This window comes from Mercenaria mercenaria, chromosome 6, assembly GCF_021730395.1.
Source record: "Mercenaria mercenaria strain notata chromosome 6, MADL_Memer_1, whole genome shotgun sequence".
In the NCBI taxonomy this organism is placed as follows: domain Eukaryota; kingdom Metazoa; phylum Mollusca; class Bivalvia; order Venerida; family Veneridae; genus Mercenaria; species Mercenaria mercenaria.
This window is the reverse complement of record NC_069366.1, coordinates 80,859,474-80,876,011: the sequence shown is the minus strand read 5'-3', so window position 1 is coordinate 80,876,011 and position 16,538 is coordinate 80,859,474. Positions and strand designations below refer to the sequence as shown.

At 36.2% G+C, this 16,538-nt stretch overlaps 1 protein-coding gene across 1 annotated transcript in view; it reads left to right on the top strand.

Annotated features, from left to right (window-relative positions):
• The window catches only part of LOC123548411 (uncharacterized), a 34,756-nt gene extending 26,194 nt beyond the window's left edge, over window positions 1–8,562 (top strand). The window contains exons 4-5 of the mRNA XM_053546929.1: window positions 7,814–7,962; window positions 8,494–8,562. Coding sequence (XP_053402904.1) covers window positions 7,814–7,962; window positions 8,494–8,562 — 218 coding nt within the window. The remainder of the gene's footprint in view (window positions 1–7,813; window positions 7,963–8,493) is intronic.
• The last annotated feature ends 7,976 nt before the right edge of the window (window positions 8,563–16,538 follow it).

Genomic DNA, 16,538 nt, shown 5'->3' with positions numbered 1-16,538 from the left:
TCGGCCGGGCGAAAACACAACAACACGAAAACTTGACAAATGATGTATTTGTCGTTTTTTCTTTCGTGTCGGCAGGGCGAAACGCGACAAATAAAGGGCGCCGACACGACAAATTTATACCCGCCAACACGAAAACTCGGCAGATAAATATGTCCTGTCGGCGCCCTTTAAATGTAACGTAGAGTTTTCGCGTAAAATTTGTCGTGCTTTCGCCGCGCCGACAAGACAACACGAAATGTCAGAAATCAGCCACCATATGTTTAAGATAAGCGGTCTCTTTTGGTGGCTCTTGAGCACTCTCCTGTGTGCACTGAGTTTTTTTAGTGACAGATATATAAAACACATGCTATATTATCACACAAACTCACAGAAAAGGTGTGCTTTCACATCAGATTTGCTTATTAATCACATATACTTTTGTTGAATATATAACAGCCAAAAATACCCTAAAATGCACCATTCTACTCGAAGGAATCTAAAATTTATCAGAGCCCTCACATACCTAATACCACCGTATTGTCCCTATTCGCCGTCTGTCTGTCTGACTGTCTGTCTGTCTGTCTGTTCGCCCGTCCGCATTAAGTTTGTCTGGCTTTCACATGTCAAACTGCTGGCCTGGATTTTGACGAAACTTCACAGGAGTGATTAGAACCAAGAATCGATGTGCATATCCCGACATGATCTGCTTCGCTGCACAAATTGGCCGCAAGAGCTAAAGGTGGAAAAATATTGCCTGGCTTCCAGAGGTCAAATTGCTGCCAGGATTTCGACGAAACTTCACAGGAGTGATCAGTACCAACCCAGTTGTACATATCTCTGGCACGTTCCGCTACGCTGCACAAAATGCCCACCGAAACGAAAATAGAAAAAATATCCGGAATGCTTTCCGGACAAACATTGCGAATTATAGAAATAAGAAGGATTCGATCTCACTGCACGATACATAAAGAAAATGAAAAAAAAAGAAGATTTTGATCAGATTTGACCGTTTTCGCAGACATACAATGCATTAATTAAAACAACTGATTTCACAGAGTATCTCATCCAAACTAAGATGGTCTAAATTGGCCAAATGTTGACTTCAGTCCACCGTTTATTAGCAACATAATTATGTTCTAATTTTGTTATGCCCTTTCCTTGGGCGTATGCTGCAGCATATTAGAAATATTTTGGCATTGTAGCGTTATTAAAGTAGAATACAGCAATTTAAGATTTAAAAATGTTAAAAACAAACAATATGTTCATTGCCGAACATTGAATATTACTTTGAACTATGACAGTTTCAAGTATTAATTAATTAATTAATTTATATATTTATTTATTTTTTGAGTTTTGATTCATGCCGATAGAATTTAGGTAATGCGACGACTATTCCAATTTTAACTGGATGTAGAAGATCTCGGGTGTCAATCGAGATATTGATTTAGGCATAAGTGAACACCTAGGTTGAACCAGCTGATTGAGTCCTCAAATGAAGAATTCTACATCCAAATTGAGGTTTTGAACCCACATCGGTGAGCGAAACCCATTCGGACCCTAACCACACGGCGACGAAAAGTTAATATATGATATATATCATATATCAGTTTAACATATTGACAGAGGTTTTATTCTGAATACCTTTCACACAAATAGTACAAGTTTCAAATTATGCCCTTATTCTCGTACATTCGCATTTTCTGTTTATTTAAGTAGACTTTATGATGGTGATGTATGCTTATCTGTAACGACAAAAATTGTGTTAAATTTGAACTAACATGTTTCAGTAAAAATTACGCTGTTTATTGCTGTGCTTCAACAGAGCACTAAACTATGTGCACATTTTGTAATTAGGCCTTCTTTGTACATATGTCGCCGTCTGAAAATTCGTCGGTGAAACAATATGTAAGACATATGTATCTAATATGAAAAATCCATGCGAATATAGGGATAACGCATAGTTTTTGTCTTATAACGTCTGCTGAATATTATTATTTTTTATAGCACTCTTTTCATCTATAAAATAAACGTTCAAAAGCGCTGAGGGATTGGTTGGTGTTCCAGCACGGTAGGTATTCTATGATGTTATTACATATATACAAATTGAATATGCGCTAACGCTATTGTAGCATGAAACATGTAAAGACTAATATATGAATATTTTATCCATGAACGGCATTAAATTTCCATGAAATGCGCGGTGATGTCTGCGTTGTTTTATAACATGGACGTTATTTCCTTTTGAATTATCCGTTTTGGGGCCGTAATACGTTTTTGCTCAGCCACGAATATCGCACATATATAAGAGTATTTTAACAGCACGTGAGGGCGAGTATCTCTGCTAACACACGGTTTCTTTTTTGATAAAAATCCCCGCAAAATGACCAGAACGGCAGTTTAATGCTAGCATTTTACGCGTACAAACTTAGACGTCACGTCAACATAATATGGCGTCGAAAATGAGTGTCACTATTATTTGTATACACGAAAAAGCATGCGATTTTCTTACATTTACACACAATGAATTAAATATTAGGCACGCATAATAACTCTCTAGACATCTACAGTACTCATTCCTAAAATAATCGCGGGACGTATTACTTACATATTTAACGTTGTCAGAATAGCTACACGCATTGGCGACACATCGACTATAACATTTGGCGCTGTACATGTGGCATGAAATAGTGCTTACATAAAATACCCTTTTAGACTAGAAATAATACATTATAGCAGAACCATGTTTTCATATATCCCAACACTATGAATTGGCCACACGCTGCGTGTATTATTCACTCACATGATTTTTTTCCGCAGGTGTATATACCTTGCGTATTGTTTCGATAAATCCAATAAATATATCATTTCTAAAATAAAACACAAAAACAGCTATATATGGTTCAATGCATACCCAAATCGTTGCGAATTATACTATACTAGTGTTAGTGTTCGTTGTTATATTAATTTACCAGATTTACATGGCGCCCTTTTCATGATAAGCATGTTCGAAGGCGCTTGCGAAATTCACCCTGTACTAGTACAGACACAGTGGTCTTACCAGAGGGACAGACAGAGTGAGATAAAGCCCCCAGAACAGACAGAGACAGAGAGAGATACAGACTGCCCGGCTAACTTAGCCTACGTCTTTGCGAATAGATAGTCTGGTTCTTTAACGTGCCCTGTGTATAGCACTGATACATGCGAAGCAGTCTTTCCTGGGAAGAACCAGTACCGGCATCTTGCTACATATGAAGTAACAGAAGACATAATGTTGTTACTGCTGTAATAACAATAAAACTGATGTTACTACGCCAGTAGCCAGTACAAACTCCTCGTTGGTCCGTAGCTATTACTTGAATCCACCTTAATAGTGTTTGTAGATTTCATATTCCTACTAAAACCTTTGATATTTTTCAGCTTTATTGTTCCTATTGACATTTCATTCATTCACAATGTTAAATTGCTGTATAAATACTGAATAAATTATTGAAATAACCGAGCGCACTGTCAACAGACAGCTGTTGTTACAAACCTACTAGGCTAAATGTTTCCTGAAGGGAACAAGAACAGTTAACTGTGTAACTGCTGCAACTGTAACTGCTGCAACAACATCACTTTTCAGTTTAGCAGGTTTGTATCAAGAGCTGTCTGTTGACAGCGGCTCAATTATTCGAATAATTGACACGTAAGTATGCAATAAAAATATCGCGAAAAGAAGAAAACAATGAAACTATATATGTGAATCTTGATAAGTCTTCCACTATATGGCAATTTGTAACTTATTATTACTATCAACTTATTCAGAAAGAGCCATAAATGAGACAAATTCTCAGTTGACCTAGTTGTTTAGTCATGCCTAAATATCAAGAATATTATGTAACAATGTGGCCAAAGTCTCAAAGCTGTATGCAAAACAGTTTTGAATAAAATGGACTTGTACAAAAACTGAACCAATTTCCAAGTCCAAAGAGGCCATAATTCAGCCAATCTACTTGAAAAGGTTATGCGTTCTTGCATACATGTACAAACTAATAAACAAGTGTTGAATGTTTCAAAGCCACATGTGACAGAACATAGTCTTTTATGAACCAACATCAAAGTCCAAATATGACCATAATTCAGCTAAAATATTTCACAGCGATATGTAGTCTTGCTTACTGGTCGAAGCTGTTGAAATAAATAAGTGTTCCAAGTTTGAAGTAAATATCTTTATATATACATACATTATCATATGAAACATATCTTATATACAATTTACTATCTTTTCATGAAATCCTAACCAATGCCCTCGCCAGGGTGAGTAGTATAGCTCTCCATTCTTGGTATAGTCGAGTTAATAACGGTTGCTATGGTTACACATATATGTTTTTCATCGCTGTTTGGCAAAATATGAGATAGAATTGAGACTGATAGAATTAAGTTTGAAACTGGTGTCTGCCGAAACAAGACATGGACAAAAGTCCTGATTGTCTTAAAATTGCATTTTAATTCATTTATCGTCTATGACATTAACATCGGTTGATCACGACATTCTGCATTTAGCATATTTCAATGACGGAAATCGCACATTTTGCCATTAAAGGCTTCATGTGGAGGCGTATCCACTTAGATTTGCTACGCGGACTGTTCAACGTTAGCGCTTGTTTTCTGCAATGTTTAAAACGTTTTGATGCATTAATTAAGTACAAGACGAATATTTTTTATTTGTCAATAAAGGCTTCACATAAAGTTTTTATGGCGTATCAACCTATCAAATAGAAGAGCTAAACAGGCGTTTGATATACTCGATATATTTTCTGCTATGTTTAAAACGTTTTCCTGCATAAATTATGACATTTTAGTTATACTAAAGATAAACAGCGCAAATTTGGCTAGAAGAGTCTTCGTCTGGAAGTTTTATGGTTATCAGCCTATACGGTAGGTATCAACCTATACGGTAGATGGCTATAAAGACTATACTAGCTACTTTTCTGCTATGTATAAAACGTTTTGCCAAATAAATTAAGACAGTTCAGTCATACTGAAGACAAGGCCTATTTAGCCACTAAAGTCTTCATCTGGACGTGTTATCGCATATCAACCTATACGGCAGAGATCAATCTATACGGTAGGTATCAACCTATATGGTAGATATGCTACAAAGATTATACTGGTATTTTTTTACTATGTTTAAAAGGTTTTCCTACACGAATAAAGATATTTCAGTCAATCGGAAGCCAAACAGCATCAGTTTGGCTATTAATTTCTTCATATTGACGTTTAATGGCGTATCAATGGCGTATCAACCTATACGGTAGATATCAACCTTTACGGTAGGTAACCTATACGGTAGATATGCTATAAAGACTATAATAGTTACTTTTCTTCTATGTTTAAAACGTTTTGCTACATAAATTAAGAAATTTCAATTAAACAAAAGGCAAACATCGAAATTTTAGCTATAAAAGTCTTCATCTTGACGTTTTATGGCGTATCAACCTATACGGTAGGTATCAACCTATACGGTAGATATTCTACGCAGACCGTTCTAGTTATTCTTCTGCGAAGTTTACAACGTTTTGGTGCATAAAGTAAGATATTTCAGTTAAACTGAAGACAAACAGCGCAAATATTGCCACTTCAGTCTTCATCTGGACATTTTATGGCTTATCAACCTATACGGCAGATATCAACTTTTACGGAAGGTATCAACCTATACGGTAGATATGGTATAAATACTAAACTAGAGATTTTTCTGCTATGTTTAGAATATTTTACTACATAAATTAAGATATTTCAGTTAAACGAAAGGCAAACAGCGAAAGTTTGGCTATTGAAGTCTTCATTTTGACGTTTTATGGCGTATCAACCTATAAAGCAGGTATCAACCAATATGGTAGATATGCCTGTACTAGATATTTTTCTAATGTTCACAACGTTTTGGTACATAAAATTATATATTTAAGTTAAACCGAAATCAAAGAGCGCATTTTGCAAAAAAAGCCTTCATCTGAAGGCTTTATGGCGTATCAACCTATACGGTAGATATCAACCTGTACGGCAGATAGGCAATACTGACTGTAATATAACTATTTTTCTTGCAATGTTTTAATTGTGTTGCTGCATAAGTTAAGAAATTAAGTTATTCTTAAGACAAAAAGCGCAAATTTGACCTTAAAATGCATCCTCTAGACGTTTAATCGCGTATCAACCTATACGGAAGATATCAACTTATACGGTAGATGTGCTATGAATACTGTACTTGTTATTTTTCTGCTATGTTTGAAACGTATTCCTACATGAATTAAGCTATTTAAATTTAACTAAGACAAACAGCGAAAATTTATTCACTAAAGTCTTCATCTGGACGTGTTATGGCTTATCACCCTATACGGCAGATATCAACTTTTACGGAAGATATCAACCTATACGGTAGATATAGTGCTGCAAATCAATAGAGGTTTGGAGCACCGAACTGGCCTACGTGTTGCAACAGAAAGTTTTATATACCAAAATGTTTGTCAGAGTCTGAAGTTTCTGGAACTACTATTCCTTTGGTTTGACCTGGATGCAAAAGTTGAGAAATCCAAGATGGCCGCCAAAATGGCCGCCAAAACAAATCATTTAGAGAATATTCATATAAGCAAATTTCCCTTGCCTATTTTGAGTTTTAAAATATATACATCACCTTATAAGTAAGAATTGATATTACTCATGCGATACAAGTGTACTTTCTTTTTATTTTTTTTCGTTTTTATTACTTTTTTCACATAAAATATACTAAATTAAGCTTGAAAATAGGGGTTGGGGTTAGCATTTTCATGTTTGTATTTAAAAAGAACAGGCAAACATATGTTATTTTCATTTGAAAGTAATGTACAATGTATGGACATTTATGTACATGCATAGTTATTGATATTTAATGGAATTTCATGATGCATTATGTGCATACGAAGTGGGTGGGGGAAATTAATTGCCTTCCAGCTGAACCTCATATTACGTTATTTTCAATTATATCGGTGTCCATTTTATCTTGGTGACTTACAATAGATAGATCTATATAAATATTTTATGACAGCAAGGTACAGTTTGTGCAAGGAGTATCCAATTTTGTGACTAATATTAAAAGATGACTGAATTGAAGGTAAGTTTGTTTTTATAAAAGGTTACATCAAGCATAAAATGATCATTATATTTTACAAAAAGTGAATTTCATTTACAACAATGTGTTGCTTTTTCAAATTGTAACTTCTTACATTAGTATCACGTTAAGTTAAAAATTTACTTGTTTGGTAATAGACTAATCTACTACTGGTAATCAAATGTGTAGGTTTAGGATTTGCACAGTTACTCCCCTTTGATGTAATTCAGCCATGAAAAGTTGTCTGCAAGTCTTGAAGGTTACTGAAGTTTATACTCTTTAAACTGTTATCACTACTGAGGAAAAGTAATTGTTATGGTAGGTATATTTTAATAAAATCAAGAAAGTGTTTTTCTTAATGTTTTGTCACTTAATTAGTGTCTCCAGAAGATTACTTTGCTAATAATTTAGCCACTGGTATGTAAACAAAAGTACACTTTTGCAATTTATGAATTTAATACCACTAGGGCTGTTTAATTTATATAAAAAACTTACCAATGTTAAATTTAAGAAAATAGTCAGGCCTGCGGTGGTATTTATATAGCTAAACTCATTTTTGCTTATTTTCCATACCCCCACGATCATTTTCCAAGCAAAGTTGAGTAGTAATCGGATGTGAACTAGTAACCGGGTATATGCCTTTTTAAGGATGTTTGTTTTAAATACTCAATAAATCAGGTATTTACTATAGATGGCTTTTAACTTTGTTTTCAGAGAATCGTGCAACATTTTCAAGATATGTCACTATGAGTAGAATAAGTGGATCTGTTGTGATCAACAGTTTTGAAAGCCACACTAAGAACCAGTCACTTACCAAGTTGTACATGATGATTCTTAACATACAACAAATTTTAGATATGAAGGTATATAGCGTATACACTATTTTGTACATTACTTCAGATATATAATTTTGAATGAATTTTGCAGTAACATGAAAATAAAATTTTAGAAGAAAATGCATTACAGCAGAAACCTAAGTAAGCAAATGAATATCAGCGCATAGTGATTTTAAAGATAGCATTTTAATACTGCTAGGAAAATAAAATAAATGAATGAAGATATTGTGTAAAAATAACACAAACTATTATTGCAGAACTGTTAATGTACATTACTGGACCTAACAGTCAAGACAGAAAACAAAGAAGAAGATACTTACTTGCCTGTTCATAAAGGTATATTCTCTCAAAGTAGTACTTTAAATACTTATTTTTAAATCTTTTTCATCTGTTGTATTTGTGTTATGCAAACATTATTGGAAAAAGGAATGTAGGTCTGCCAGATATGTCCTGTAGTTCACTAATTAGACTCAAAGACTGGCCAGAGAATATTGTAAAAAGTTGCATCTTTCATTTGATACATAACTGACACAAATATGTTGTTTTTTTTGTCAACAGACTGGAGCTGATGTCACGACCTTAGTAGCAGTTCAATCCACTTGCCCAGAAGAGAGCAGGAACGGATAGCTACATAATGTAATAACAATTATAAGTTGGTGTGAGATCTTGAATTTTATCAAACATAAATGAACAGTTTATGTCACTTAATTTGGCATCAGTATATTTCAATTTCTTAGGCCATGCCTGGTCAAATGTTTGCCTAATGGTATGAACCAAAGACTGACTTTGTACACACATTATGTTGCAAATGTTTTTTTTTTAAATTTAAATGTTTCCTTAATAAATGTATTGATAAGTAAATAAAAGTAATTCACCTAACTACCAATCCTTTATAATGACACTACTGGTTGCGAGAGGGGGGACAAAGAAAACTTTATGTTGGCCTATACAAACAAATGTGAAATATCGATATTAACTTTCTCTGTGTAAATTATTACAGTTTACATGACAGAAATGTACCTTCCTACCTAACTAACTACCTACCCGGAAACAAAAATATTTTTAAATTCAGCCTACTATAATTCCTAATACGTAATGTAAACATGTTCTTGTGTAAACATGTTCTCATGAACAAAATTAATCAAACCGAGTCTGCTATTATTCTTCTTGGTTGCATTCTTTGCTTTCAAAGGAACTGTTTACAGATTTTATTAGCGTTTCCTGACATTTCAAAATGAAGATTTTTTATATTATTCACAAACTTCTGGATTATCCACACAAGTACAATGCACATAAAACTCAAATCAATAATATTTCATTTCAGACCCGCTGGCTCGATTTATGCTGGATTTTGAATATGGCAAACAAGGAAAACAATGAAACACCATTGAAAACAAGATCCAGTAGTGATAATTTTGACTGGACAAAACAATGCTTTATTTGTTCTTGTACATGTGACCCTAACTGTAAATCTTCATCAAAAGGCTATACGCGAAGTTGGTCTTACGTAGAAAGTTCTATTTCTACTGACCATAACACCATATATCACAAAGTATTAAAAACAGCTCTTGAGATAAATGACACAACAATTATTAATCGTTTAAGTAGTGTTGCAAATGGTGATCTAGTTGCAGTTGGAGCACGTTATCATAGGAGAAAAGGCTGTCTTGCAACGTACCTGAGTTATGCACGAACTGATGGTCGTACTCCACCAAAAAATGTACCTAGTGCATCTGACAAATATAATAAGGTGTACAAACGGGCAGCAGAGAAACTGAAACAAGAGTATAAGCAGTCTATTGTAGTCCAAAATAAGGTGTATTACTTGTCTACGCTAAAAGAACGTTTCATTCAATTAGCCACAGACGAGGGATGTGAAACTCCACACAGTTATAAGAGTTCTTATTTAAAGAAGCTTCTTAGCGATATATGGCCCGACATAGCCTTTATTCACAATCCTGGAAAATCTGATCTAGTGTATTCGTGTACTAAATCAATAAATGATGCCATTAGAAAAGCGAAACAGTTGGAACAAGCTATTGAAGAAAATACTGAATGCTCATATAACATCGCTGAAACAGAGCCAGACTCAGACGAAACACTCGTGCATAAAGCGATTCGAATATTACGAAAAAGAATAATCGACCATTATTCCAGACTTGATAACTACAATGCTGAATACTATTCACCTGATGAGATGAACTTGTCTGCCCAAGTAGATTTTTGCGAGCCCTTGCTTTATAAAGCTATATGTTGGCTGACAGACAAAAAATGTTTCAATGCTGCATCAGAAACCACAAACAGAAAATGTTTAGCAATTTCCAGTGACATAATGACTCTAGTTACATCCACGCCATCGCCAAAGCATCTTGGATTAGGTGTCCATCTTTACCAAGAATTTAACAGTCGCCATATAATTGAAGACATGTCTGCACTTGGTTACACAATAACATATCCAGATCTCCGAATGTTTCTAACATCAGCAGCCCAGAAAGCCATCGACTCACAAAAGGTCACTCCATCTGGAGGAATTGTGCCAGATAACATTATTTCTAAACAGAGAGGAGGGAAACTTGTTGTTGCAGTGGCAGATAACTGGGACCATAACGAGAGAACGGTGGATGGGAAAAGAACAACACATGCTATGACCAGCATTCTTGTATCTAGTACCAATGGTGAAAGCATACCAAGTCCACGACTAGAAAAGTCAACCAGCAGAACATTTGACAGAAAGTCCCTACCTGGTGGTAGTCTATGTAGCATCACACCTTACAAGAAGCCGAGTCAAAGGCCAACTCCTGTCTTCGAAAGCCCTGTCACACTAGACGAGATAAATCCATCAGAACCAAGTACTGTCAAGAAAGCTAGACTTATTGAATTGCTGTACTCACTGGGACGGTGTTCTGCCTTTTGTGACGACTAAGCTGAAGATAATAAAGTTCCAGATTGGAGCATATTTTCTGCTAATTCAGTCAGTCAAGACCACCAACAAGTCTCTACCATTTCCTACAACCCAACCATCATGGCCAAACCTACAGACTAAAGCACAGTGTACACAACACATCTACGGGCGAAAGAGGTCATGCATGAATTAGGCCAAAGTCATATTCCTGTCGTTTTTGACATGGGCCTGTTAACAAAAGCTCTTGAAATCGTATGGAATCAAGTCGATTCTCTGAAAGGTGTTATCCCTGTCGAAGGTGGGATGCATCTTCTCATGTCTGTCTTCGCCGGAGTTGGCTTTTTATATGGAGAAGCAGGTTTGAAGAATCTTCTAACTGATGCTGGAACATATGCCTCAGCTACAGCGGCCAATATACTGACAGGCAAGGATTTTGACCGTGCATTGGCAGCCTTCAAGTTGATTGACGAGGTTTTATACAGCCGCTTATTGATCAACTTTCAGAACTGGTGCATGAACAGCAACAAAGATGTCCACCAAGATGTCACATCAATGTTGTCAAGACTCAGATGCATGAATGAGGATTTGTATCCACCCTCCGAAATAGAGAGCTGCTGCGAAGCCATCGCGATTCATGTGCTTCCTTTCCTCGACGAGTTCCGAGAAGAGGGACGGAAAGTATCACCAACGTTCCGGGTATGGGACGATTAGTTGTCAAGAGTATCAACACCTGTGAAACTTTTCCTGAAATCTACAAGGTCTCCAAACTGGACAGTGCACCAATACGCTAAACTACAGCTCGTGCCTTTATTGTTTGCGTCGAATCGCACAACTTATGCTAAGTATATGGCAATTCAGTATATCACTATGAACAGACTACCGACAGAAGTGAAAGAAGGGTTTCTTGAAGGGTTGTTTACAGCTAAACTGTCATCTGGCAAATTTAACAATGTGTGGTTAGACTACACCCTTGAGGTAACTCAGAATAAGGCACTAAAGGGCTCAGGTGGAATCATCGGCCTGACACTGAAAGAAAATGCACTTGCCCGTTGGTTTCTGGCACGACCTCTAGCATCTCGATATTCCATGGCATTCCATGAAAGCATAGACAACAGAAATGATGATGGAAACACCAAACACCACAGTGACACAAAAGCAAAACGAGAAAACTATGAGAAAAACTGTAGCGAAAATGGCAAACCTGTGTGAAAACAATTACATAGACCCATTTGATCTTAACGCCGCACCTGAAAAGCTTGTGAATTTTGCCACAGGGGTTCATGCTACAGAGGACGGCCAACAGTCGATGACACAATGTCTAGAGAGAGGCTATAAGATGTTTGAATCGTTTGTATCTGAACGACTTATCGCAAAAAGTGATGGTTCAGATCCTCCTGAGAAAAACATATTTAGCCCAATGCAAAGAAGTAATGTGAAAACAATGTCAGACTTAAAGGAAATAACACCGAGGAAACCAAAGGCAGAAGTCCTTAATGGGGCAACAATGTTTCAACGGTTATTGGCTATAAATGCATATAAAAAGTGCCATCTAAACGTGTATTTGCATTTGAAAATACAACGGTACCGTTAAGTATGTTCAGTGATGAAGGACACATGATCAAAACAAAGAAGTCGGACTTCGTGACAAAGTTGGAGGAACTGTTACCAAACAAACTGGAAATGACGGAGAACCCAGAAGTGGTCATGTTCGATGGCATGGCTATCGTTCAGATACTACCTGTTCTTAGTGAGCAGGAAACATTCGCTGACATGGCAGCTAAGTTCCAGTCGTACATAATCAATAAAGCTCGTGATATTTCGCCAAAAGTTACAAAAATTCATATAATTTTCGACAAATACAGCGAAAATAGTTTGAAAACAGAGACACGAAAAAGTAGAGGAGACAGTAGCATAAGTAGCTGTAAAATTATCGATGTCCGAGGTGAACTGAAAGTACCAAAGGACTGGAAGGTGTTTTTACGCAGCGGGGAAAATAAGGAGAGACTTGTACATTTCTATATTGGATACATGGCAGAGCATGCGTGCAGTGAATTAAAACAACAGGAAGAACTTGTGCTAAATGGTGGGAAAAGTAAAAACTGCGTTACAGTCACCACAGACCGGTGTTCTAATCAGCTGGAACTTGACACTAACCAAGAAGAAGCAGACACGGTCATGATACTTCACGCCAAGTACGAGGCGAATAGGGGATCAACTTGTTTAGTAGTTCACTCTCCAGACACGGATGTACTTGTACTCTTGCTACATCATTACCGTTATATTGGCGCTGCACACGTATTTATGTCAACAGGAAGAGTAACTGTGCACACGGATGGTAGACGATTCATTCCAATTCACCAGTTGATCGACAAACTGACTGAGGAACAATTAAATATCCTGCTACCAGTATACTGCATCACAGGATGTGACACTACAAGTGGATTCTTCGGAAATGGTAAGCGAAGAGCATTTAAAATGATGACAGAGAGAGCGTCACAGTACCAATCACTCTGCCACATTGGTGAAGAACAACTGCTTACTGATCTCCAGCGGACTGCGTGCACTAAGTTTGTTATCAGTCTATATGGCGGCAACGATACGCAAACCCTGCATCAGTTAAGGTGCGTCAAAGCCCAGAGTTCTGTTCACCCAAGGAACATTCCCCCAACAGCTGACAGTCTCTGTCCTCACCTGCAGGATGTGTGATCCAGTTGTGGATATGGCGTCACGCCACTACAGCACAGCATCATCTTCCACCACTTACAGAATTTGGATACGAAGTAGACGAGAACGGGATAAAGCCTAAAATGATGAATCAGGCAGCAGCTGCGCCAGAACTGTTGAATGACCTCGTCTGTAGTTGTGAAATATGCAGCGAAACATGCATTTGCTTTCAAAACAAACAGCCATGCACAGTGGCATGTTGTTGCACCGGCAACACTAACTCGGGGGACATGTTGTGCATGAACATGTATACACTTGCATCGGTCTTTGTCTTGGACAATGACAATTCAGATGATGAATAAAAAGTAATAATTACAATTAATAAAAACTGTGTATGCCTGAAAACAGGCACGATGTTTTACGCAATATAAAATTGAATCAACAAAACAATACATAGTGGAATGTACTGGCATTTATTTAATAACTAAATGCTACTTGTGTGCGTTTATACCGGTAAAAAACACATTAGGACCTATGCAAATGCATGAATTGCACTAGCGATTCGTATATGATTTGCAAAACGTCCAAATGTGGTTTTTACCCGTATAAACGCAAAAAAATTAGCATTCAGTTCTTAGCTTGCTACAAAAATACGTTAATTGCTATTCCATGAGTATCAGAAAATAAAAATAAATGCCAGGATATCGAGCCTTTCGATATCTAAATAGAACAGCCAAAAAGCCCACCAATATTCAGTTGTAATTCACATTGCGATAAAATTACAGTTCCTGCTTTTTATCTAATATATCACTTATTTCAGAAAAAAAAGCATGCAGTTGCTTCGATTCCATTTTAATCGTTACCATGAGAAATTAAGTGTTAGCTTAATTTGTTGCTCTTTTAGATATTCTGGTGTCTAGTTTTGAAATGTTATTTTTTTTTGTAAATGACGTCAGATTGCGCATGCAGTCACACCGAAAGAACTGTTCCTGTTGTTACGCCAATGTTTATACAAAAAAAACAACAACAACAACAACTATTACAAAACTTTTACATCCGTAAAAATATTGGATCAGTATGTATTAAGAATTTTGAAAAAAAAAACTGACTCTGAAATACTTATTTAGTATTGACATGATTCTTTTCAGTATACAATTCATTTTGCTTTTATACATTGTTTGCATTTGTTGTAAATCGTACACTACTGACATGAACTTTACTAACAAAAACTCAATAGGTAAAAAGGACTTCGGACACTTTCTATATGAATTTGCCTACTCCAAGAGTGAAAAATAAGCTACTAAGAAATAAGTATTTAATTACATATGCCATCAAAATACATATTTGCGATTATTTCTGAAAGTCAAATTTTCAATATTTGTTTAATAGAACAGTGATTTTTGTTCTAAATAGAATTACGTACCCTGTTATACAGATATAAAAAGTGATTTTCTTTATACAACATTGTTCCCACCCGTGCATCAAAACTATATTTGGCCAGCATATGTAGATATTAATTATACACATTTTCTGTGACTATTGTGTTGATGCAAGGGGTGGAACAGTACTTTTAAACAAAAAAATATAACTACAGGGTGTTCCCAAATGTAATGTAACCAATACTTTTTATATTCATTTTTAATAAATTGATAGTCACATATTTTTACATCTGTTTGTAACTCAAATACTTTACAAATGTTTGAAAGGGTACACATAGGCATTTTATACATGTAAAGTAGTGAAAGAAGCAAATACTGCGAATTCATTTTTATTCGTCGGGTTAAATTTTTATTGGCTTATCCTGGTTGTTTGTTGCAGTAGATGGACAAATATGTGCTTTAAGATACTTGCAACACACCAGGTAATCTTCTGCATGCCCCCCCCCCCCCCCACCTTCCACCACCCCACTCACGACGCGCACGCCACTTTTTTTTTGTATTTTTTTATATATTTTTCATTTCTGATTGATATGCCTGTGATGCATAGGTCAAGAACAGTAGCTTCATGACAGGTCATATCAGTGACGGTTTCACATTCAGTGTGATACCACGAAAGTGATGTGTCAAGTTGCTTTTCATGCAGATGGCATTTATAAATACGGCTAGACGCGAAAACGAACTAAAAGATCCAGCCGAATTTCAGGTGGATTTTTTATAAAGCGACCTGGATACATTTTTATTACATGTTTAAGCCAAATGAGCCGTGCAATGAGAAAACCAACATAGTGGCTTTGCGACCAGCATGGTTCCAGACTAGCCTGCACAACTGCGCAGTCTGGTCAGAATCAATGCTGTTCGCTTTCAAAGCCTATCGGAATTAGATCAACCATTAGCGACCAGCATGAATCCAGACCAGCCTGCGCAGATGCGCAGGCTGGTCTGGATCCATGCTGGTCGCAAAACCACTATGTTGGTTTCCTCATGGCGCGGCTCATTTGGCTTAAACATGTAATAAAAATGTATCCAGGTCGCTGCATAAGAAATCCACCTGAAAATCGGCTGGACCTTTTAGTTTGTTTTCGTGTCTAGCAGTATTTATATATGCCATCTGTTGGTTTTCTCATGGCGCGGCTCAAATGTTATCTGTGCCACTGGTACTTATCCTAAACAAGAACCAACCCTACGGTCTTGATAAGATGAAAATATACCCTGGCCTATATAAAACAAGAAAAACATCTTGATAGGAACAGGTACAAACCAGTTTCTGCTATAATAAGTTAACTAACACGTTGGTTTATCATTGACTCGAAACGATTTGGATATTGTTTAAATACTTAACGGGAATTTTGCCTTCAAAATGTAGGCTAGAAGCATATGATAGTGTCCGAAGTCCTTCGGGTGATTACATAAAGTGTTGGCCTTTACATTGTATATATACAATAATTATTTCTTTAAAATGTATACATGTGTACACTTTCTAAAGATTATATGAAATATAGTAGCTGTCTTACGTGAAAATAAGAATACATTAAGATACATTTCATGATACACAATATTTATGTAAAAGGATATATTGACTATTGTTAGTGTTTATCATC